The sequence below is a fragment of the Rhamphochromis sp. 'chilingali' genome (assembly GCF_963969265.1).
Source record: "Rhamphochromis sp. 'chilingali' genome assembly, chromosome: 7".
NCBI lineage: Eukaryota > Metazoa > Chordata > Actinopteri > Cichliformes > Cichlidae > Rhamphochromis > Rhamphochromis sp. 'chilingali'.
In genome coordinates, this window is record NC_137934.1 from 25,056,265 (window position 1) to 25,079,628 (window position 23,364).

Here is a 23,364-nt window from a genome sequence, read left to right on the forward strand (position 1 = left end):
TAAAGTTTAAATATTTGTGCTCTAACTTTCATAAAGTGAAAATATTCCAGAGGTATGTGTGATGGGTTGAGATCTATTAGGTCGAACTGCTCAGAGATTAAATTATTGATCTTGTTTTTGACCATATTGTTTCATTTGCTGACTTCCTGTCTCTCATTGTGACGTTAAATGTTGTGGAGAGGCTCTTGTTTTGTTTTTCTTCACTCAGCTGCTGATGGGCGGAACTGAACCACTCCCTGCACACAAAGCTCCCTACCCCTCCCCCCGGGCTGGCTCTCTGGTGACGATAGCACTTCCTGAATCACCTGGACAGGTGAACAGCTACGGTGTTGACCTACCTGTCGGGCTGTGACCTGCTACAGGATGAAAATAGACCTCACCGGCGGCCTCAGAGTTGAAACTCAACATCTGTGTGAGTACTGGTTTTATTTGAGAGAGAACGTTAAGGGTTCGATTCCGCTGTTGGTTCCTGTGTGAGAGGTGAAGCTGAAGTGGCTGTAGTCATAATAAATCCCGCACTCCGTTTTAATCGCGCCGGTTCTTCCCGGACCATTTACCTTTGACTGGGCTCAAAACGATTCCGTCCAGTTCATTAAAGAAGGATTAACACATCTGTTAAAATATCTCCTCATCCAGAGTTTGTATGCTTGTTTCTTTAAGGTTTGAGGATTTCTTACGTGTAGTTCAAAAACCTCATTGTCTGCCTGAAATCTGCAGCAATGTTATTTGCCAAAAAAAGACTGCTTGTATTGGTGTAAATGATTTTTGGCCTATGATATATGAAACATGTCAAATATGTCCCTCAAATGATCTCAGGTTGTCTTGAGCCACCAACAACACTCTTGTTTTATCCAGCTAATAAGTCTCTTTGACATTAAAAGTGTGTTTTTTCAAGAGACACTTGGTTAAGATGGCAGCAGATATAACAAAGTAGTTCAATAAAGATCTTTTAAGTGGCCAAAAAGGACTGGATTGGTTATAAAGCAGGTACAACAACACAGGTTCATACTTACAACATAACTTAATATATAATTCCAGAGGTGTGGACTCGAGTCACATGACTTGGACTCGAGTCAGACTCGAGTCATTAATTTTATGACTTTAGACTTGACTTGAAAAAATGTTCTAAGACTTGTGACTTGACTTGGACTTTTACACCAATGACTTGGGACTTGAATTGGACTTGAACCGGTTTACTTGAAAAGACTTGATATTTTACCCCAAATATAAAATTTAACATGCATATTATATAGAGATTGAAAATGTGACGTCATTCACGGGTAGAACCGCAAAGGATTCTGGGAACTCGTGGCAAGCGGTACTAGCGCACGCAGGCTTTCAATTAAAATCAGTTATACAGCGATAAAAAGAAACACAAAAATGTCAAGAAGCTGTTGTATTATTAACTGCAATAGCCGGTCGCATGACAGCCACGGGAAGCCGACGGGTAAAGAGATCGGTTGTTATCGGATTACGTCGTTGAAGAGAAATTGTTCAAGCCATGTTTCCGAAGTAACAAAGATGCGACGGATGGCCTGGATTGCAGCCATTCAAAGATCAAATATAACGTCCCAGAACACTCCAGCTCACAGGTTAGTCTGCTCCAAGCATTTACACGAAGGTCAGTCTGCTGTTGTAGTTAATACGTCATTTTCATAACATAATTGGTGATATAGGTTACAAGCAAGTCTGGCGCTGAACAGAAATTGTCGCGCTATGCTCCTTTATTTATTGTGCATAAATAGTGAATTGTCCTGACACAATATTGCGTTTCGCTTCTGTTATTATGGTACATTGACAAAAACATATGCTTTTATTCACAGGATAAAACAGTTGTTTTGTATCACTAATTGTCCAGTACGATTACAGCATACAGTATTATTGTCACTGCTACATTTCTGTGATGCTACCAGAAATTATTTCCACTACTAATTAATTACCGTTGAGCTCAAAGGTCCTATTAATAAACGGTTAAGGAATGTGTATTTATGAAGACGATTTGTGAGACTGGTAAACTTATGATACGTACGATGGTCTTTCGTTCTACACGGTGCATTTCAAGGTCCTGCACCCATCCGTCGGTAAACTGTACCTGGGCTTGTTGCAGTGACCGGAAGTTACTAAACTTCATGAGTGTATGCACTCACTCCAAGAACCGTATGATTATAAATATGCATATAAATATGCTAAGATGAGATAGCTGACTTCATCTAACTAGCAAATGTTGTCCAGGCTATGTTGGTGATACAGTTTTTTTTAATGTGTATGATATTTTTGTCATGCGATTTTAAAGCCGGTCCTACAACCGCATCCAAGAATAACATGCAGCGTATCTCAGAACTGTCGGTGAAAATTATTCTTGGAGCTAGGTTTAATTGAGCTGCATTTTAAAGAGGTGCAATTTCACAATTTGTGTATATTTTCTAAGTTCACTATTTTGTCATGTGTTGAGAAAAACACAGATTTTAAAATTACATGGTCTAATATTTACATTTAGCATAACTGCAACATTATTTTTTCGTTTTTTTTTTTAAAGACTCGAAAGGACTTGAAATTCAAAGTTTCAGACTTGTGACTTGACTCGGACTTTTACACAAGTGACTTGAGACTCGACTCTGACTTGCCTGACATTACTTGAGACTTGACTTGAGACTTGAGGATAAAGACTTGAGACTTACTTGAGACTTGCAAAACAATGACTTGGTCCCACCTCTGTATAATTCATCTCTAAATCATGTTCTCTACAGTCTGTTTACCAATATAAGTAAAGACATTACACATAAAAAAACAAACAAACATTGAAACATTGGAAATCACTTCGTTACAACACCTACTTCAGTTTCCTCCACCTCAGCTTCACAGAGAAACTAACACACCTCCCTTGTGAATAAAGCACAATCTGTGTTTGTGAGAGCAAAATGATTTTAAAAAAAGCTTCAGAGAATGTAATAAAGTAAGCCTGACAATAATATGTTCTTTTTGTTTACTAATAACTGGTTTCAAATCCATAAATCAACTGCTCGTTTGAAACTCTGATTGGCAGCAGCTCACTGATCAGTCTGCTCAATCTCATCTTTTTCTGGAGGCGATTAATCAGTCAATAGATCAGTTTGATGGAGAAGGTGATCAGTAGTACTTTGGGACTTTTACTTTTGAAGGACTCAGCGGTGTTTGTAACGCCACCCTGAAGTCATTGGATGAACATCGGTTTTTCTACTCTGTAGACTGTAGACCCGCTGAAAGGTAAAACCAAACAGTTGTGGATTAAGCTTACTTGTTGTTCCTAGAGTATTTAAAACTAGAATGAGGCAGAGCCTTCAGTTTTCAGGCCCCTCTTCTGTGGAACCACCTTCCTGTTTGGATTCAGGAGACAGACACTATCTCTACTTTTAAGATTAGGCTTCAAACTTTCCTTTCTGCTAAAGCATATAGTTAGGGATGGATCAGGTGACCCTGAATCCTCCCTTAGTTATACTGCAATAGGTGTAGGCTGCTGGTGGATTCCCATGATGCATTGAGTTTTTCTTCTTCAGTCACCTTTCTCGCTCACTATGTGTTAATAGACCTCTCTGACTCTCTTCCACAGCATGTTTTTTGTCCTGTCTTTCACTGTATTTGATTTTGCACTGTATAAATAAAACTGAATTGAATAAACTGAACTGAATTAAGCGTGAGTGAATGTTTGAAGAAGCCTGCAACATTGCCACAGATATGATTTTAATATAAACGATGAAATGAAGACTCAGTTTACTAATAACCGGATTAAAATCAGCGGCGCTGCATGAAGCTGAAACTCTGCTCACAAATGTTCTGGCTCATGTATCTGCAGACGGTTGAACCTCAGACGGCTGAAAGGAAGACTTCTCATTTCAGGATGAGTGACTCTATGAAGACTCAGCTGGTGAGCTCCATCCATCTGCAGGAGGTGGAACTGCAGGAGAAACCTGCCGACGACAAGCAGGACAGCAACAATAGCAACAATGGTGAGTCTGATAATCGATAATCAAACATCTGGAGATGATGTGATGCCCTTGGAAACATTGGAGGGTCCTGTGAGGCCCTTTGAAACGTTTCCTAAAAACGTTGTGATGTTATTGTGAATGAACCTATCTGCAAAAACTGCAAAAACATCAGGAGAAGCACAGTAGGTTTCTGCCATGGGCAGGTTTTAACGGTCAGTTTCACTACAGAGACCTTCTTTGTACTTTATTTCAGTCCAGTTTTATTCCTAAAGCACTTAACAGCAGAAGTGCGATGCTTTATTCTGAAAGGTAAAGACTCGAATTCCTGTTCAAAGAATTTCCTTTGAACAGGAAGAAACCTCCAACAGAACCAGGATCAGGCGGTCCTGATCAGGAGCATGCTGGGACTCAAGTCCTCTGCAAGGAGGTTAAAGCTCAACTGTTTTAGGATCATATCAGTCCACCACAGAAGAACTAGTTCTCACCACCTCATTTCCCTCATTATGAAATTAAAGGTGTCTGTCACAGCCATTCTGAGCAAGAGGAAGGTGGTGATGTTAGTTGATGTATTGATTGATTGATTCTTGCAGCAGATAAAACGTTTACAGTGGAGGATGCCGTGGAGAAAATCGGCTTCGGGCGTTTTCACATTCTGCTGTTTGTCATCATGGGCAGCTCCAGCGTGAGTAATGTTTATGCTCAGCAGCAAAATACTCAGAGTATTTAAAGTAATCAGGGTGCTCACTGTTGTGCTCGTGTTTGTGCGCAGATCGTGGAGGCGATGGAGATCATGTTGTTAGCTGTGGTTTCTCCGGAGATTCGATGTGAGTGGCGTCTGGATGACTGGCAGGTGGCACTCGTCTCCACTGTGAGTCACAGCACACAGACTGATCTGCTGATAATTTATTGATTAATCAATTAATTTGCGTCAACCAGTTAGGCTGAAACCTCTGAACTCTCAGAGGGTAACCCTGACCTCAGTGGGGCTTTCTTTAGCATGGCTTGACTTTATATGGTCAGCAGCTCTGAACAGGTCTCACTGATCGATCACGTTCACAGTCAGCAGAGCAGCTTCTTGTTTCATTACATCAGAGGCGTGTGAGCTCATTAACGTGATGGCTATATGAAAGTGCTGCAACACTTCTCTCTGTGTCCTCAGATGGTTTTTCTGGGCTTCATGGTTTGTGGAGTGTTGGGAGGATACATCGCCGACCGATACGGACGCTGGAAGGTCAGAAACAACCGACACGCAAGGTCTCAGCTGGAGTCTGTGCACTGATTGGTTGACTGCTGGTGTGTGTGTGTGTGTGATCCAGGTCGTGTTCGGTGGCTTCGTGTGGAGTGCGTACTTCTCGCTGCTCACGTCATTCGCACCGTCGTACGGTTGGTTCATCTTCCTGCGTGCCATGGTGGGCTGCGGCGTAGCAGGAGTGTCGCAGGGGTCAGCTCACACACACAAACATTACGCTGAACATCCTGCAGTCTGATTGGCTGGATGGTGGTAAGCTTCAGTGGCTGCTCTAATTGATAGTGTCTCTGTTCAGGTTTGTGCTGAAGACCGAGTTCATCCCGGCAAAGCATCGAGCCACCCTGCTGCCTCTGGCCACCGTGAGTTCATCCTTTCTTTGAGTTTCACTGGTTTCCACAAAAATAAAGACGAGGAAGTCAGAATCATGTTGACCACAAAGTACTGCTCCATCTGGGAGACCTCACAGAGCGAAACATCACAGAGGTCCTAATGAGTGTCCACACAGGAAGCGATCATCAGCATCACTTTATCACTGACAGTTGGTCGCTATCAAACATTACAGGCTGAGGTTGCCTGGGTAACCCACCGCTGTATATCAGTCAACAGTATTTGTGACTCCGTTGGTCGTTGCCTTTATTGCTTACCTGGAAGTTGATAAAAGTTTTACTGAGGGATCACCCACTTCCTGTCACCAGCTGTTATTTCGCTCGCAGTTCCTTCCTTACTCTGCTCTAATCCTCATTTCTAAGGTCATGTTTTGGAAATCAGATATTGTGATAGCACAGAAGTTGAGAGGGTTCTAGTGCCCATTACTGAGGACCTCACAGGGTTAAATCCAGTGTTTTATTTGACCTTCATAATAATCATGGGCAATAGCAGCTTGACGCAGATTTTATTACATGGAAAACTCAACATGCTCAGCATAAAAGATAAAAACATAAAAGATGAGTAGGTCTATTATCTTTTTAAGGCAATACAATCAAAGAAACACGTGTCAGTGTATACACGCAGTTATTAATCACAGTCTTGTGGAGATAATATTCTGTTTTTAAAGAGATGTGAGAAAGATAAAGTTTTAGATGTCCAGCAAATACAAAACATCACAAGGCGACAGCAGCAAAGCTCAGAGTCCGTCTCTAAAACACGTACATGTATCATAAATCACAGATAATGGTCTGTTGCCAGCCTTATTTTAATGCTTAATACGCGTCATGGAGAGAGCACAGCTCCATGGGTAACAGCTTCAGCTCACGTCACGTTGTTTGTTTGTTTTTCTCCCATGGGGTTTTCAAAGGCATCCTCAAACTCAGCTTAGTTACCTGTATGGTGTGATGTCATCAGTTCAGATCTCCCAGCATGCTCCCTGTTTGTGTGTCAGATATTCTGGATGCTGGGCTCCATGCTTATCATCATTCTGGGTATGCTGGTGGTTCCAACTTTGGGCTGGAGGTGGATGATACGGATCTCTGTCACGCCGAGTATCATCCTCATCTTCCTCTTTAAGGTGAGATATGCCCCTCACCTGTCCACCCTAACCTGTGCAGCAGTGCTGTGATCATTAGATTAGAAATGAATGCACATATGAACATTCAGTGTGGCAAATTAAACGAAGAATGAAAGATTCCTAAAGAGGTTTTCAAAGATGTTTAAGTCTTACTGTAATAATTCACAGTTACTAAAAGAAGTGAGGGATGATTTGGAGGTTCTGAAGTAGTTTGTCAGGTTTTAGGTTGTTGGTTGTTAAACTAAAAGTGCCAAAAGGAGAGGGGTGAACAAAAAAGAGAAGCGGAGGCACTAAACTAGTAGAAATCACATGAAGTGCCACTTAAAGCATAAGCTGGGGAAGACTAAGTTGCCACAATAATCTCATCAAGGCTAATGTGAGTTTCTGATTGCTGGATGTATTCAGGCTCGTGAACCCAGACTGACTGCTGTTTCTGTATGTATTGATTCAAATCAGTTTATTCCTGAGTCGGCTCGTTACAACGTATCAGCAGGAAAGACTGAGGCTGCCATGAAAACGCTGCACTGGATTGCTAAAATGAACCGAGCTTCTCTTCCGCCAGGACGACTCGTGGAGCCCGTCACGGTGCGTTAAGTGCAGTGAGTAAGACTTAAAATAAGTGTACCGATCTTCCTGAAAGTCGTTTGCTGAAGGAATCTTTCAGCTCCTGAAAATGTTTTGCTGTCAAAATGATTAAAAATATTTCAAAATTGTTTTATCTTAAAGTTTGTGATAACAGTCTACTGGAAAAACACTACACAGGGCAGTATGTGTAATTCACAGGGATGTCCTGATGGTGGCTCATAATATAAAGCAACTTGATGTGATTGCCATTGTGATTTGGCGCCGTATAAATAAAACTGTTGAATTGAGTTGAATCTGAGGGTATCACTGGATTCAGTCATAGGATATTCGGTGTGAATGTTCCTGTGTGTTTCAGAGCGAAAGAGGCAGCTGGAGAATTCTGCTCAGCCCATTATTCAGGAGGACATCTGTACTGCTCTGGTACTCATGGTAATGGTATTTTATTTTTTAGTGTTTTAATAAAAGCAGGCTACATAGCCGTCACAGTAAAAGGGCATCAAAGGAGCAAATTATCAGATAAAAGCAAAAGATCCAGTGAAAGCAAACTGGAGGTTTGCACAGGTTACATTTATAGACAGGAATAGTCATGAAAAACTTTCCTTCTTTAAGGAAACCAAATCAGAAAGTATGCGTGCTTTATATTAAAACATAGTAAGGTATCATAGGCATAGAGGAGAATACTGTATTATGTCTTCTGATTGGATGCCAAATAGGGAGATTTAAAGTACTAAGTTTATACAGACAAAAGTTGTCTATGAAGTGTTTCAAGCATTTCTGGAAACATTTCGTAGACAACTTAAAATGCTCCCAGCAGTTTTTTTCCCAACCATAGACACATCCGAGGTTTGTAGAAGTCATTGAATGTGGTTGTTATACCCAGTATGTATAATCCTTCTTGGACCTGTTAAGGACCAACTTTCATTTGTTTCACTGTCAGGTTTGTGGCATCGTTTATATACTACGGCTCAGTGCTGAGCAGTTCGGAACTGTTGGAGAAGAACCTGTTGTGTGTGATCGATGCTGACAAAGAGCATCAGGTCAAACATCGCCATGAGGACGGACTGTGTTACTGCATCCCCTTTGGTTACAGTGACTACCAGACTCTGCTTATCAGCTGCCTCGGAGAGGTTGCATGTGAGTCATCGTCAACGAAATGCGTTGAGAGAATTTTCAGTTCATCAGTTTTTCAGCCACACTTGCAGAATAATTCCTAAAACGTACTGCGAAGGTTTGCTGCTGTGCTGTTTCCGGATCAGGTCTACTCTGACTCCTCTCTTCTATCCTCCCAGTGGTCCCAGCAAACATCGCTCTGCTCAACGTGTTTGGACGCAAGATGACTCTGACCGTGCTGCAGCTGTTAGCAGCCTTTTTCTTTATGATACTCAACATTTGCTCCACTATGTAAGAGCCCCACAGATTGGACCCCCCTGACCGGGTCCAAGTGTATGACGTCATCTCATTAGAGCAAGTCAAGGTTTGTGATGTCATCTGGTCTGTTTTGGTCGTGCAGGTTTGGCTTCACGGTGCTGCTGTTTCTGCTGCGGTCTCTGGTCTCCATGAACTTTAATGTGGTTTACATCTACACAGCAGAGGTACGTTCACAGTCTGCTGGCTTCAACGGTGCATTTTTTAAGGACCGGGTCTGAGGTGACAGGAGTTTTGGTTTCTCAGGTGTACCCCACGGTGGCGCGCTCTCTGGGGATGGGTTTCTGTACGTCGTTCAGTCGCATCGGAGGAATGATCGCTCCGTTCATTGCTCAGGTGCGTTGGCTGTCCTGCTTAATGATCAGAGTTTTCAGGTTTTTGGTCCAGTCTATCATTGCTTTGTGTGTACTTCAGGTGCTGATGTCTCAGTCGGTGATTCTGGCTCTCTGTCCGTTCGCTGTGGCCTGTGTGCTCTGCGCTCTAGGAAACTTCCTGATGCCAATAGAAACCAAAGGACGAGCTCTGCTGGTGAGAATGTGATTTTGTATGAGCTTTGTTCTTTTTTCTTATGTCTAAATGCCGTGGTCTGACATGTTTGTTTGTTTGGATTTTTTCAGCAAAACTCCTGATGGTGTCTCTGAACAAACTGCTGCTCTTTGTTATTTCATTTTGGTTACATGTGTAAAGACTTTAAATATGATACTGACCTCAGGTGTTGCTGTGCCTTCATTAACAGCTCAAAGGGAATGAATGTTTGTTGGCATCAGTGAAGGAAACCTTACATTGTTCAGGTTGTCAGGCCAGTTATGAGCCCTGTTTCTCTGGTTTTTGTAGGATTATCTTTCACCTCCTCCTGCACTTCACATGAATCAGCTGTTACTTTATGCTTAAAAGATTCAACAGTATAACAATGTAACATTATTTCTGGCTCTTTGTATGTAAAGAATAATAATTACCGTATATTTTATAAACATATCCAGAAGGTACAGGTACAGGTACAGTAGGCTCTAACAGTAATTCTGTATGCTCATTAATAAACTCCAACTATTGAACAAAGTGTTTGTGTGAGATAGTCTACCTGTGGATGTTTTTTTTCCTTCATGCTACAGATGTCATGTTTTACTTTGATCATATAAAACTGAATTTAATGAGAACATCCTGTGAGTGCAGTGTAAATGATCTTCCTCTGGCGCCACCTTCAGGACAAATGATACAGGCTCACGCCTCAGGTGTGATATGAACAGCCTCTCAAGTGCAGCTGTAACGGAGTCAAAAAAAAGAAGCTTTATAACATGTTAATAGTTGGAGCATGTGCCAGATTTCGATGTCTCATTATGGAAATTTGTGATTGGAGAAAATTAATTAATTGATGTAAAAATAAATAAATAATCTTTTGTGGTAAACTGTAGGCAGTTCATGCTTGTCGGCCAAATAAATGCTGTTCAGATTAAAAATTTTAAAAAAGGTGATGATCGCAAAGTGAGCATGACCCTTCAAGTGACTACAGCCATATTAATGGTAAATTTGCTGGGTTAAGGTAAATGGGAATGAAGACAAATACTACTATAACTCTCGAAAATTCACAATTATTATTCATATGAAGATTACCATATTAAACTAACTATATTAAACTTGGAGCCACCTGGTCGACAAATAACGCAACTGCATTGTTAAGGTTCCTCGTGGCTGCACAACATGCCAGAGCAAAGGAAAATGATCCCAAAATGGAGACTGGTGCAGGTGAGCAGCATTGGTGTTTCTGTATGTTTAATAGTGAAAATGTTCTCACAGTAGTAATAGTTCGTATGTGTTTTTGTTATAAGCACTTCTAGCATGTACCCTGAAAGTTACAGCTCTAATAGTGGAGCTCTTTTGGAGCTCTTAATAGTAAGTTTATTTACAATTAGTACTTATGGTTAGCATGCTAAGCTAATACTCGTTAGCCAGTTGGGTGCTTACTGGCTGGCTCCTGGCTCTCATGTTTTGTACGGGAGTACATCACAGGTCAGGCTAACATGACCGGGCTGGATACAATAAAATTATATCTAAACGTTACTGTGTGTGTTTTCATTGAAAAATAATACATGAAAATATTTTATAAATTACCTGCACTATAGCAATATGTGCGGCTATATAAAGAGCCACCAGCAGGAAATAATCGCGGGAATAGTTTGTGGTATCGGTGGTTCATCTGCTGAGTAAAAAGATAAGAAAAGGAAAATGGATCGGGTGCTTGTCACAGTTGCTGCTGGCATTATGTACCTTAAGGCTGAAGAAGAAGCAGCGCAACTGAGAAGATCCGGGAGAGAAGAGCCAGAATGAAGATGAGGGGGAGGAGACGTGCCTTGATGGCGTGCCTTCTTCACTCAGTACATTTTTAAAAATAACTAATAGCCGAGGCTGCCTGTCGCCTGGGGGACGTCGTATGGTAAGGTCATCGTATAATGATCTTCCCGGACTACTCAAAGTTGCTGAGTGAGAAGCGGAATAAGTTTAATGAGTGCAAGAAGCTTCTGCACAACAAACGTATTGGTTTCTCCTTAATTTACCCAGCAGTGCTTGTTGTGAAAGCTCCTCAGGGATCCCGTTGCTTCGAGGACCATAAAAAAGCAATGACTTTCATTCGCCCCATGGTGTAAAACTGGTTTGTTTGCCTGTTTGTTTTTGTCGTTTTTTTGTTGGGGTTTTTTTCCCTTCATCTGTCGCTTTTGTTTATTTTTCTGGGTAGTAATTTTCTCCTGTTTTGTTTTTTGTTCTTTGTTTGTTTGTTTTTGTTTTTGTTGTTTGTTTGTTTGTTTGTTTTTGTTTTTCCTAGACCCCAAAGTACTGGAAAAGGTCGTGGCTCCAAAACTCCATTAATAAAACCTTATTAATGGAGTTTTTATTATGTTTAGAGAGAGATACAAATGATGATTATTACGTGCTCGCTTCATTTTCGTATTAAGGACAATTCTGGAGGTTAACTCAGACCTCTTCTCTAAACTGAATTGGACACAAGGTGGAGCGGTGAGTTCATACCCTTAGTGGATCTATTGTACTGTGTCCATTCTCAATGTTCTGTTTGTTAAACTGTATTATGAGCATTAAACTAGAACAAAGTTTGGTTTGGAATGTATGTTTTATAGATAAGACTGTAGATCCAGTATATTCGATTGCGGGATTTTTTATTTTTTTATTTACACATTAACAAGAGAATTCTCAGTAAAACCAAAGTTACTTTCCCTAGTAACTAGTAAAGCAGGGCGATATGACCAAAAATATTTATCACGATATACATTTGAAAATTTGCGATAACGATATAACTGACGATATAATTGACACTAGACAAAATACTTTACAACTCCACAACTTTATTAGTGAAAAAAAACCCATAAATGTATTTTCACTTAAACAAGCAGCTGTTTTTTATGTGCATTAAAGTTATATAAAAATGTAACAGTGCAAATGCAAATTTCTCGCTGACAGTTTAACCAAAAGGCATTTCCAGTGGAAACTGGCCGACATATCCTGAGCATAACCATGTATAATATGCACAAAACTTAAAAAGAGGTTATACACACACAATACGGTAATATTATGTTGAAGCACAGTACGTATCACTCCGCGAGGCTCCTGCCTACGGTAGCCGTAATGCTCCGACAATCCATCAAGCGGTACGGCTTCGTAGCTTAGCAAAGTCGGACTAAAACATTTGACAGATTTTCGAGCGTCGTGTACGACATAAAATCGTTTCGAGGTCAGTAAACACAACCAGAATTCATACATAAGGCACACGGGATTATAAGGGGCACTGTCGATTTTCAGAAAAATCAAAGGATTGATTTTAAGTGTGCTATATTTTCCAAAAAACACGGTAATAACGACGGCCCGCTAGCATGCGCTACCAAAAATAGTGCTTTGTTGTGTATCTGATGGATGAAAGCCAAACCAGTTCCACACCACTGAAGTTGCAGCATTTTTACAAACCAATTCTGGTTCATCCATTTCATTCAACGATCCGCTTTCGCCCTTCTCATTCTGCGTCGCCGGCATGTGCGTATGAAAACAAAGGCACTGCGCATGCGCGTTTTATCCATATTCTATCGCGATATTTCATTTTCCTATCGTTGCCCAACATTACACCGGTATTACCGTGAACAGTATGATATAGCCCAGCCCTAGTAACTAGTTACTTTGAAAGTAACGAGTAACTTGAAGTAACTGAGTTACTTTTGATAGAAGTAACTAGTAATGTAACTAAGTTACTAATTTAAAGTAACTTACCCAACACTGGTGACAGTGGATCAACTGAAATATTTGGAAGCTCCCATTACCGTTAAAGAGATAGTGGGAGTTATTAAACACCTTCCCTCTGATAAAGCACCAGGCCTGGATGGCTGTACGGCTGGATTTTATAAATCCTCTCCAGAAGATCTAGCGCCACTGCTTTTAAACACTTATAATGAATCTTTTCAAGAGCGTAGGCTCGCACCTTCACTATCTGAAGCCATTATTACACTTATCCTGAAGAAGGACAAGGACCCCACTGACTGTAAAAGCTACCGACCGATAAGCCTGACCTCCTATGATAGTAAAATTTTATCTAAAATTCTGGCTAATCGATTAAACTGGGTAATAACCTCTCTTGTACATGTAGATCAAGTTGGTTTCATAAGCTCACGCTCTTCAGCTGATAATATTTGGAGGTTAATTGACATTATATGGGCGGTTCAGGACAGTCATTCTCCCATAGCTGCGATTTTGCTGGATGCCGAAAAGGCATTCGACAGAGTCGAGTGGAGATATCTATTTGCCACTTTGGAGTGTTTCGGTTTTACTAAAAGCTTTATTAACTGGATTCATCTTATATATGTACACCCCAAGGCATCAGTACTTACAAATGGAATAATAGGGCTTTCTTTTGAACTAGGTAGAGGAACCAGGCAGGGGGATCCCCTCTGCCCACTCCTCTTTGCTCTGGCCCTTGAACTGCTGGCAGAGGCTATTCATAGGGAGCCCAATTATCCAGGTGTCAGTATAGGGAGAGACTGTCATAAACTGTTGTTGTATGCTGATGACATTTTGCTTTTTATATCAGACCCAGAAAAGTCTTTAAAGTCCTTGCAGGTAATAATAAATACGTTCTCAGCTATTTCTGGTTACAAGGTGAATTAGACCAAATCGAAGGCCCTTCCATTAACTAGTTATTGACCTAGGTCACTTTTTCAAACCGGTATGTTTTCCTGGCCTCAGAAGGGCATTAAGTATTTAGGCATTACCTTCCCGCCTCATCTGTCAGACCTAAGATAAATTTTGAACCTTTACTCAGCGATATGAGAATTAATGTTGATCGTTGGTCTCAGATGTATCTCTCGATGTGGGAAAGGTAAATGTAGTTAAAATGGTATGTACACCTAAGTTCAATTATTTGTTGCAGGCTCTACCATTTCATGTTTCTTTGAAATACATCAAACAATTTGACCAGCTTTGCAAAGCATTGATATGGAATAATAAAAAGCCTAGACTGAATTTGAGAAAATTGCAGAAACCAGTAGACAGAGGTGGGTTAGGGATGCCCAATCTACTTTTATATCATTATGCTTTTTCTCTTTGGCATTTGGCACATTGGTTTTTACCCCCTGAGAAAGCGCCTCCTTGGTTCTCTATTGAAAGTACTGCATGCTCGCCATTTACACCATTATATAGCTTATCAACTAATCTGTCCCCCCACATCCAATCACATCCGGTATTTTCTCATTTAAAAGAAGCATGGAAAAGATTGTCCAAATTATTCAAATTTGACCCACATCTCAACCAATCTGCTGGTATTTGGTATAATCCCAAACTTTCTATTGCCAAATTACCCTTCTTTTGGAAGCTCCGGTTTCAGAGAGGTATAACAGTTGATAGGTTTATGCTACAAACCTATTCGCTGGAACGTTCAAGACAATTCTACTACGCAGCAATAGCAAGACACGAGTAGGCAAAGTTCTTTGTGTCACTCATATATGATGGAGAGAACCATGACAAGCGCCGTTCCTTCGCTTGACCCCAGTCGCTCTCGTCCACACTCCCTCGTAACACTGCTCTTTTATTGAGGTTACATGAATATACATAGGTTCATTAACATATGACGTATACATACAAACAAAGAGTACCTTGCCTGTGCGTGTTCAGAGTGTGACCCCATAAACGACTTCCCTAAACCTGCTCGTCTGGAAGTTCAGCAGTTCATCTAAACAAAAGGCACTTAGACTAAAACAGATATAAATGTGTTTGCTATACCAGAAGGCACACAGAGTCTTTACAGACTGCTAAGGATCAAACCTCTATCAACATGCAATTGATTATAAAACTTTAAGCATATATGAGTAAATATTTCTAAGCATAAATGACAATCCAATATTATAAACCTGACACAGTGCTGGGGGATCTTTACAAAAACAGTATATTTAAATCATTTGAAAAACTTGCAGAAGAATTTGATTTTGTCACGGCTGGCGGAGGGAGCCGTGTGGTGTGGAGGAAAAGGAGGACCCAAGATGCAGCAAACTGATGATACGAGTGATGTTTTATTTACAAAGGTGGTGGTGGCAAAAACAGGCAACGAGGTATGAGTAATTTACAAACGGAAACTTAAACTGGGAGAAACTAAATGACAAACCTGAGACCATACAAAGGGGGTGCGGGGCAGAGGGACGCAGATGGACGCAGAGATACGCAGAAATACACGGATGAATGCAGACGAGCCGACAACCAACACAGACCGACACCCACTAAATATACACACACAAGGTAATCAGGTAATCGCACACAGGAGGGAAGAACAGCTGATCTGAATACACATGATGACTGGAGGACACAAGCTGAACACCATGACAACAGACACAGACCTTCAGAACAGAACAGGAAATCCAGAACACAAGCCTTCAAAGTAAAACAGGAAACACAGACTGATTTACAACACAACACGGGGACATGAACAGAGCACCAAGGACAGACACAGGTAGGGCTGACAATACACCAAACTACAGGTTCAACCCTAAACTAATACAAATCAGAATAAACACAAAACGCTGGGTCAACGACCCAGGACCATGACAGATTTACCTTGGCAGAAATTTTGGAAATACGTGCAACTAAGACATTTGACAGTTAATACATTTGGCTCATCCGCAAAGTTCCCTTTAAGCTGCAACTTTTTGGAGGAAATCAAAACAATCTTCGGGCGTGGACAAGAGGCATCAGCTTATTACAAAATGCTTTTATTAGCTTCCGATCCTAACACACTGTCCCTCAAAAGAACAAGGGAAATGGACTTAAATCTCAGCTTTACAGTGGAGGAATGGAATGGCATTCTTAGGAATCTGAAAAAAATGTCATGTGAACTGCGTTCAAGATTGGTTCAATTTAAGATTTTAAATAGAGTTTACTGGACACCCTCACGGTTGCACAGGGTGGGTCTAGCGACTGACGATGCATGTTGGAAGTGCCAGCAGGATAGTGGCACACTTTTACATTTGTGTAGGGTAATTTCCACTAAACCAAGTTCAAAAAGGGGAGTCTATGGCTGACGCGTGTTCCTGGTTTCCAAAAGAAATGCTTCCAGTTGCATTATGATTTGAAGACTGTTTATTTATTACAAGCTGAAGATGTAACAATGAACTCCTTCCTAAATTAGCATGAAAGTTCCAAAAAATAGCAGTTATCCAGAACTACCTGTGCACACAGTCAGAAAACCGTGAGACTCCTAACCTCTCTGTCCATGCTCCTCCCCTTCCCTCTCACACAGGGTTTCATGCTACTATTGCACTAACATACTTAAAGTGAGAGGTACCCCCTTTTAGGTTCCAATCCCAAAACAGTGACTTAAAATTACTTTATGTAAACACATATATTTTCTCATTTATTAATCCTGAAAAGATGACTTATGTAATGAATCTATGAATTATAAAACAAACATGAACTCAATTGTAAATAAAAATATAAAGCAGACGTCTGGAGTTTACAATTTGCTTTGGGGATGCTCCAAAGTCCAAGATTTTTGGATTCATATTCATACTGTAGTAGAGAAGGTTGTAGGCCAAGGGGTGCCATTTATGAACAGTCTTTATGTAGTAGGAGACCCTTCAGCTTTGAGTCACTTACCCACTCCTCTTGCTCATTGGGTACAAATGGCTATTATACTGGGGAGGAAGCTGTTGGTGACAGAGTGGAAGGCCTCATCGACTCCTACCTTCTCTCAATTCTATATTTCTCTGGGACAAGTGGCAGCTTGCGAAAGATTATCATATAGGCTGCTAAATAGACTGGACGACTATAATGATAAATGGGCCAACTACCTTTCATATACAGGTCAGTGACGTATCCGGCTAAAGTAGTTAAGGTTGGACTAAATATGATAGCTGTAATTGGGTCTATGTGAAATATTGGCATCGTTGTGTATTTACTTTATTTTGGATTTTGTTTTTTTGCATGAGAATATGTATTGATTCTCAATTTGTTTTGTTGTTGTGACTGGGAATGTCCATTCTGTTATCTTCTGTTGTTTTGGGTTTGTTTGTTTTTTTTTGTTGTTTTTGTTTTTTAATATTAAAATCTAATAAAGTTTGAGTCATAAAACCCCCCAAAAACTAATAGCCTGGTGTTTCTATGCATGTACTCCCAAATCTAGAGAAAAGGTTGCATTTGCTGTGTATAATATCTTATGGTGGTAGATCAATACTATAAAGCCTATACAGTTTAACGAATGTATCACTGAGCAGTACTGAAACAAGCTTTACTCTCCACATGACATATACTAAAAATAACAATAAATAATTCAGTACTGTTCAATAAATATATGTATATATATATAGAAAAACCTAATCCATATCTGTTTACATACTTTAAGTGTCTTTTTTCTTGTTTAAAACAGGAAAAAGCCCAGCAAAAATATAAACACAAATAAATAACAGTGTCCCCATCCTTTAGCTGATCTCAAACCAGCCTTCAGACTCAGCATCAACATGCTTGTGCAAATGCTCCCCAGGGAAAAACAACACGGTTGGAACCACGAAATTGAGGTGCTTGTAACCATTTACTGGCTGGTCTGTGTAGCCTCATACAGAGTGACGGCATCTTATTGCCTTCCCGGCAAAGAGGCATTCCGTTGCACAGCTGGTACAATTGATGGATGCCATATCCGGATTCGTCCACCTTGGGAACCATATCAGGTCCTACATAAATAGGAAACTGTTCCCCTCTCTTGTGCTGCAGGGCATCTGTGACTCCAAAGGTACATTCCTAGATGTGTACATTGGTAACTGCGGATCTGTGCATGATGCACTAGTACTGCGAAGATCCCCAATTTACAAACAGGCCATCTATCCACCAGCAGGCTTCTTCCTCTTGGGAGATGGAGGATACCCATGCCTTAAGCACCCAGTGGCAATATTGAGCCTATATCGTCAGCCTGTGTCAAGTAAGAACATAATTCCCTTTTCATTACACCTACAAACACAGAGTAGTGCTACATCAGTTACTGTGAAGCACGCAGAGCTTTAACAGAACAAATGCAATATTATAATTCTACCTATTACACTAATTGAAAGTTTACTAAGCACTTAATAAAAGTACGTACTGTTTTTCTTTTAAAACTCAGAGGTAGAAAAGTTCAATCGGTACCATGCTAAGGCCAGACATCCTCAAAACATACTGGCGCTCCATCTTCTTGCGAGCCCTTGAGATTCGGCCTCTGTTTGCTCCCAAAGTTGTGGGGGCCTGCTGCATCCTCCAAAATATCTGTTTGGCAACAGATGACGTCTGCCATGAAGAAGGAGAGGAGGAAGGGGGTGGCACAAGCAGGACCCGAAGCCAAAACAGAAGGCACAGGCGCAGACACGGAGCTTTCAGGAACTTGTATTCGAGCCAGGCTTGCTGCACAACTGTCTGCTCCTGAACAGCTGCCTGCATGTCTGTTTGAACATAACTACATCTAGGTAAAGGTTTCATTTGTAAGATGTAGTCATGCCTTATCAGAAAAAGTTAAATTCAAATCATATTTTTTTACTAATTAGTGTTAGTTATTAGTTAAATTAAGTTAATTAGTTAAAATCCATCTTTATTTGTTCAAATTGTAAGTAGTGTGCATTAGTGTTCTTTTTTTGTATATTTTTTATAAACCTCAACCGTTAACCGTGTGTTCACGGTTATATAGGTTGAATCCAATGTTAAATGTTATTGTAAGTGTTACACTTGTTTAAATGATTTGTTTTACTTTGACTAAAGAGATTTCCCAGTTACACAGGAAGCAAAAAAAATAAATAATTTTTGACATGTAAAGTGCTTTATTTAAAAATTTTCAGTTTTTCATTTTCAGTTTTTCAAATAGTGACATATATCGCTCTGCCCTTTCAGTAGCTGCCCTCTCCCTCTCTTTCTCCCTAGCCAGAGCCGCTCTCTCTCTTTTTTCCTCTCTTTCCGCCTGGTCTTTTAAAAATTGTAGTATAGCCTGGCTGTCCCCGGGCCGCTTCCTCTGGCTCTTCCTCGACACTTCTGTAGAAGGGGATGAGACCGGAGTGCTGACTGCACCACCTGTAGTGGATGTCAGGTTTGCTGCAACTACCAGGGGTGGACTTATTGAGTGTTGCCCCTGGAGCACAGCATCCATCATTTTGTACCACTGCCAGGTGGTCCTCTACACCCTTGCCTGTTGGTGGGTCTTTAAGCTCCTAAAAATATGTATTAATTGCTATATTATCACAGTTACGTGGGCTGTATTACTAAATTGCAAAGTACATTTTATTTAAAAAACAAAACAAAACAAAACAGGGCCTTGCATTTAAGGAATGGTAAACAAGTATTTTTTTTAAACCACTCTAAGGAATCAGATAGGAACAGGTACATTACCTTGTATTTGGTCTCCAGATTGTTCCACTTCTTTTTTGCTTGCTTGGCTGCTATGGCCAGGCCTGAAGAGCTAACAAAGTCCCTGAAAGAAAAGAATGTGGCACAGTCACTTCAATAGCTAGTTATCGTAAGATGTGTTCCTCTAATCCTTCCCTAGAACACGGGGAGCAGCAAAACCAGTCAAAATGAGTACTTGCTCCCATCAAGTCTTGCAGGAATTTCTCCTTCCTGTAAAAAGGCTCTCATTTTCCGCCCACCACTCAACGAGAGCCAGGGTTTTCTCACTTGTCCCTTGATTAAAATATAAAACATTAAATATTGCATTAGTATAATAATAATTCAAGCAAAGAAAAGCCTTTATAGGAGGGGAAAATGACAGCAAAACAATCAGGTGCTTTATTAAAAATTAATGTACATAGAAACGTAAAAATAATTTAAGGTTTTTAAACATTATATAGGATAGTATAACATTTGAATGAACAAATGGCTATTAAAAATACCAAATTGATTTATATCAGAACCTTTGGAGATAGCTGAAAATTTCCAAATGAAATGCAGAGATTAGGCCAGCATTCAAGTGTTCTGCATCCAATCAGGATGCAGAACACTTGTGCTATTAAAAAAAAGCATGCTAAATTGCATTTTTTTTAAAAAGCTGCGAAAGGTGAACCGCGTTATAGCAAGGGACCACTGTACTTTGAACTGGAAGAGTACTTGCATAATTAAAACTGCAAGTACGCAAAAGTATGCATATTGAGGCAGGGCCTTCAACTGTTCTCATCCTCACTCATGTTGCTCATGTTGGTTCTTACTAGCTGCATGCTGTTTACAGCCTAGGAACATTTTTCTTTTTTTTTATTACTTAGTTTTTAATAAAGGTTTTAAATATTTTACAACAGAAAAGGAAAACAACAAACAACCGAAAACAACAATAACAAAACAAGCAGTCGACTGAAAAGCACAGCTTTTTCCCACAAAGCAATTCTGGCAATGAGAAATGACTTTATATTCATGAATTGACAGCAGATCTACAGATGTAAGAGCAGCCTAGGAGAGGCATACAGATGTTTATATAGATGTGAGTAGGCTAGGAACATTTTTCAACCCCATGATTGATAGTATAACATGAAACTTGTGGTTTTTGTATAACAACATTATATGAGAAAAAATTATGTTTTTTAATTGTTATTGTTGTTGTTTTTTAAGTTAGAAATAAAAGCTCTTATTTCTTAGTTACCATAAGAAAAAAAATAATGCTGCCACTGTATGATCACATACCTGTTTGAACTTTTGAAGAAAGACTTTGACAGCATTGTGTTGTAGGAATGTAGATTAGTCTTTTGTTAACTAAGAAAAACAAGTAGAGTCACCCCAACCCTGAGGCCTGAATGTTGCAGTTGCGTAACACACTGTTGATAATGAGGTGTGATGTTGTCTTTGTACCTGAATAAATAGAAAACCCAGAGTAAGAGCAAGTCCAGTGTCCTCTTTGCATAGGCTTATGAAGTCACATCTACCTGACACTCTCAGGACCACAACAGCCACACAGCCTTTTAGCTGATGATGGTGGAGGTTTGGCTTCAAATCTCAGGTAAGCAGTCTAAGAGTAAAAGATGGTTTGATATGTGACGTTCACGTGGCCTTTAACGTAGGATGTCACACAGAGAGCTGCTTGGTGACAAACGGGGTTATTTAAGATTCTTCACACAGACCTGATGATGTCAAGACAGTTTCTGCACTGCAGTCCTTGTCTGAGTGATCACGTGATTGCTGATAGGTTCCCACATGAGCTCCTGTCTCTGTACCTGTGGAGCTAATTATTAGTGATGGTGTTATTTACACCTGTGAAGTCTGAGGTCACATGACCAATCATGCTTGATCCTTGCGATGTGATGAATGTCACAGTGATGAACTCTACTTCATCAATAACAAAGATGATCTGAGGCTGCTGCCCAGCTCCCGTTAAGCTTGTTAACTCACAGATTACCATCAGGATCCGCTCTCTGGCTGACAGTCAGGGGGCGGGGCTTGCCCCAATCTAACAACGCCCCCTGACCTCAGCTACACACTGTGTGTGTCAGTGCGCCTGTTTGACCAGCTTTATACGTTTCAGACACTGTGAGGACATTTGACCACACTGACAGGCTTGTGTCTGTGTGATTAAAGTGGATTAGTGTGTGCTGGGGAGCAGTAGCAGTTGGAGGCGAGCAGCAGGCGGCTGGCAGCTCTGACATGTGAGTACATTTCTGTCTGTTTCCATTCAGTCTGCAGACAGGAAGTAAAAGCAGACTTTTATTTTTTGAGTCACAGGTGTGTGTGTGGTGGGATTGAGTTTTTCTGAGTGCTGTAGAGTTGAGCTGCAAATAAAAAGGCTGCAGAAAGATTCAGAGTTTGCTGTAACCGTGTTTTACACTCAGCTGAATAAAGAACAAGACGGTGCTGAATCTTGAGAAAGAAAACCGAGCAGCTCGATGTCTCTTTGGTCAGTTTGAAATATCTACATCAAACTGTGGTCTCACCCTCAGCTGTCCGTCTGAAGCACAGATAATCAATAGACTAAATAAATCAATTACTTTCCTCTGTGTTAAATCCAGTAAAGTGAAACACACTCAGATCTGCTGCTGTTTTTCTATCTTTGTGAGGTTGTTTATTCTCACCTCAGGGGTCAGAGGTCATGACGGTATAGGTTATGAAAGCATCGTGTCACTGAGGGTCCTTACAGAGGCAGACAAACGTGCGTGTTGGTGCTTGGTACTGACAGCCATGCTCTGTGAGCCTCTTTGTTTCAAACACATACTCAGGCTGACGGCTGGTCATGTGACTACAGCACAGAGACATCATTATCATTTTACTCACTCTGAGATGATGATCAATAATCTGATCAGTTCCAGTGATCTGAGGTTTTGCTGTTTGAATGGTTTGATGTCTTTGCAGTGAACACTTTTAAAAGATATTTATTGATTAATGTGCTGAAATAGTTTATGGATTATTTATTGATGTTTTATTCTGAAATTCAAACAGAGCTGAAGGAAAAGGGTTTTCTAGTTTTAATTTCCAGTGCCATGTCTGTAGAGCTGCTGTGTTATTTTCAGCAGTCGCCTGAGTGTCTGTGAACGCAGCCTCGGTGTAGCAGGAGTTTATCAGCAGGGGGTCTGGACTCCATCCAGGTCGTCACACCTTCCCTTCAGCTGCTCTGTCACCTTAAGTCCAGGTTGTCACGACTACAGAGTGCACCCGGCAGCGGAAGCAGATTCCTTTATTCCAGAGCGCTGTTGCTGATGTCCCGTTTACAATAACTTTAATTAACTGTTAACTGTCAGGAAGCACTCCACCAAACCGCTTTGCTCAGAACGTGTTGGATGCACGACTGGACCTCAGCTCTGCACGCGACACAGCTGACCATCAGATTGAGCCGACTCTGTGAGCGTTTCAGGTACAATGGTTTAAATCGCGTCTCACACAAAGAAGTATAAAGGAGTATTAAGACCACATTAAGAAAAAAAAATATTGGTGACAGTTTTGAGATTAAAGACATAATTCTATTCTTAGGAAGAAAAAAAAGCAGAAAAATGTATAGATTACAGCTGTTTCAGGACAAAGCGCCACGGCTGCTGTAGCCTCTGAGGTAGTGAGGTCGTACTTCAGGATCAGTTTTAGTTAAAGGAAGAAAATGATTTGAATTTCAGCTCTGGGACACGATCAGCATGACGACGCTGAAGAGTTGGTCAGCTTTACACAAAATCCAACAGATGTGAGATCATCGATGGTCA

At 40.6% G+C, this 23,364-nt stretch overlaps 2 protein-coding genes across 5 annotated transcripts in view; both read left to right on the forward strand.

Moving 5' to 3' along the window:
• Window positions 1-262: 262 nt before the first annotated feature.
• On the forward strand, window positions 263-9,782 carry svopl (SVOP-like). 4 transcript variants are annotated; one of them, XM_080887182.1, is made up of 16 exons: window positions 263-412; window positions 3,874-3,983; window positions 4,553-4,644; window positions 4,732-4,830; window positions 5,122-5,193; window positions 5,279-5,403; window positions 5,507-5,570; window positions 6,590-6,715; window positions 7,172-7,300; window positions 7,656-7,729; window positions 8,238-8,434; window positions 8,590-8,701; window positions 8,811-8,892; window positions 8,972-9,061; window positions 9,140-9,253; window positions 9,343-9,782. In XM_080887182.1, the coding sequence occupies exons 2-16, from the start codon at window positions 3,875-3,877 to the stop codon at window positions 9,352-9,354; spliced, it is 1,497 nt and encodes a 498-aa protein (XP_080743308.1). In that variant the 5' UTR covers window positions 263-412; window position 3,874; the 3' UTR covers window positions 9,355-9,782. The 4 variants fall into 4 exon arrangements, with proteins under 4 accessions (XP_080743308.1, XP_080743310.1, XP_080743307.1 ...); XM_080887184.1 differs by having other exon boundaries at window positions 4,556-4,644; XM_080887181.1 differs by having other exon boundaries at window positions 265-412; window positions 3,830-3,983.
• An 11,899-nt stretch (window positions 9,783-21,681) lies between these two features.
• The window catches only part of mical3b (microtubule associated monooxygenase, calponin and LIM domain containing 3b), a 32,230-nt gene continuing 30,547 nt past the window's right edge, over window positions 21,682-23,364 (forward strand). The window contains exon 1 of the mRNA XM_080886031.1: window positions 21,682-21,828. The gene's annotated coding sequence lies outside the window, so the exon portion shown is untranslated. The remainder of the gene's footprint in view (window positions 21,829-23,364) is intronic.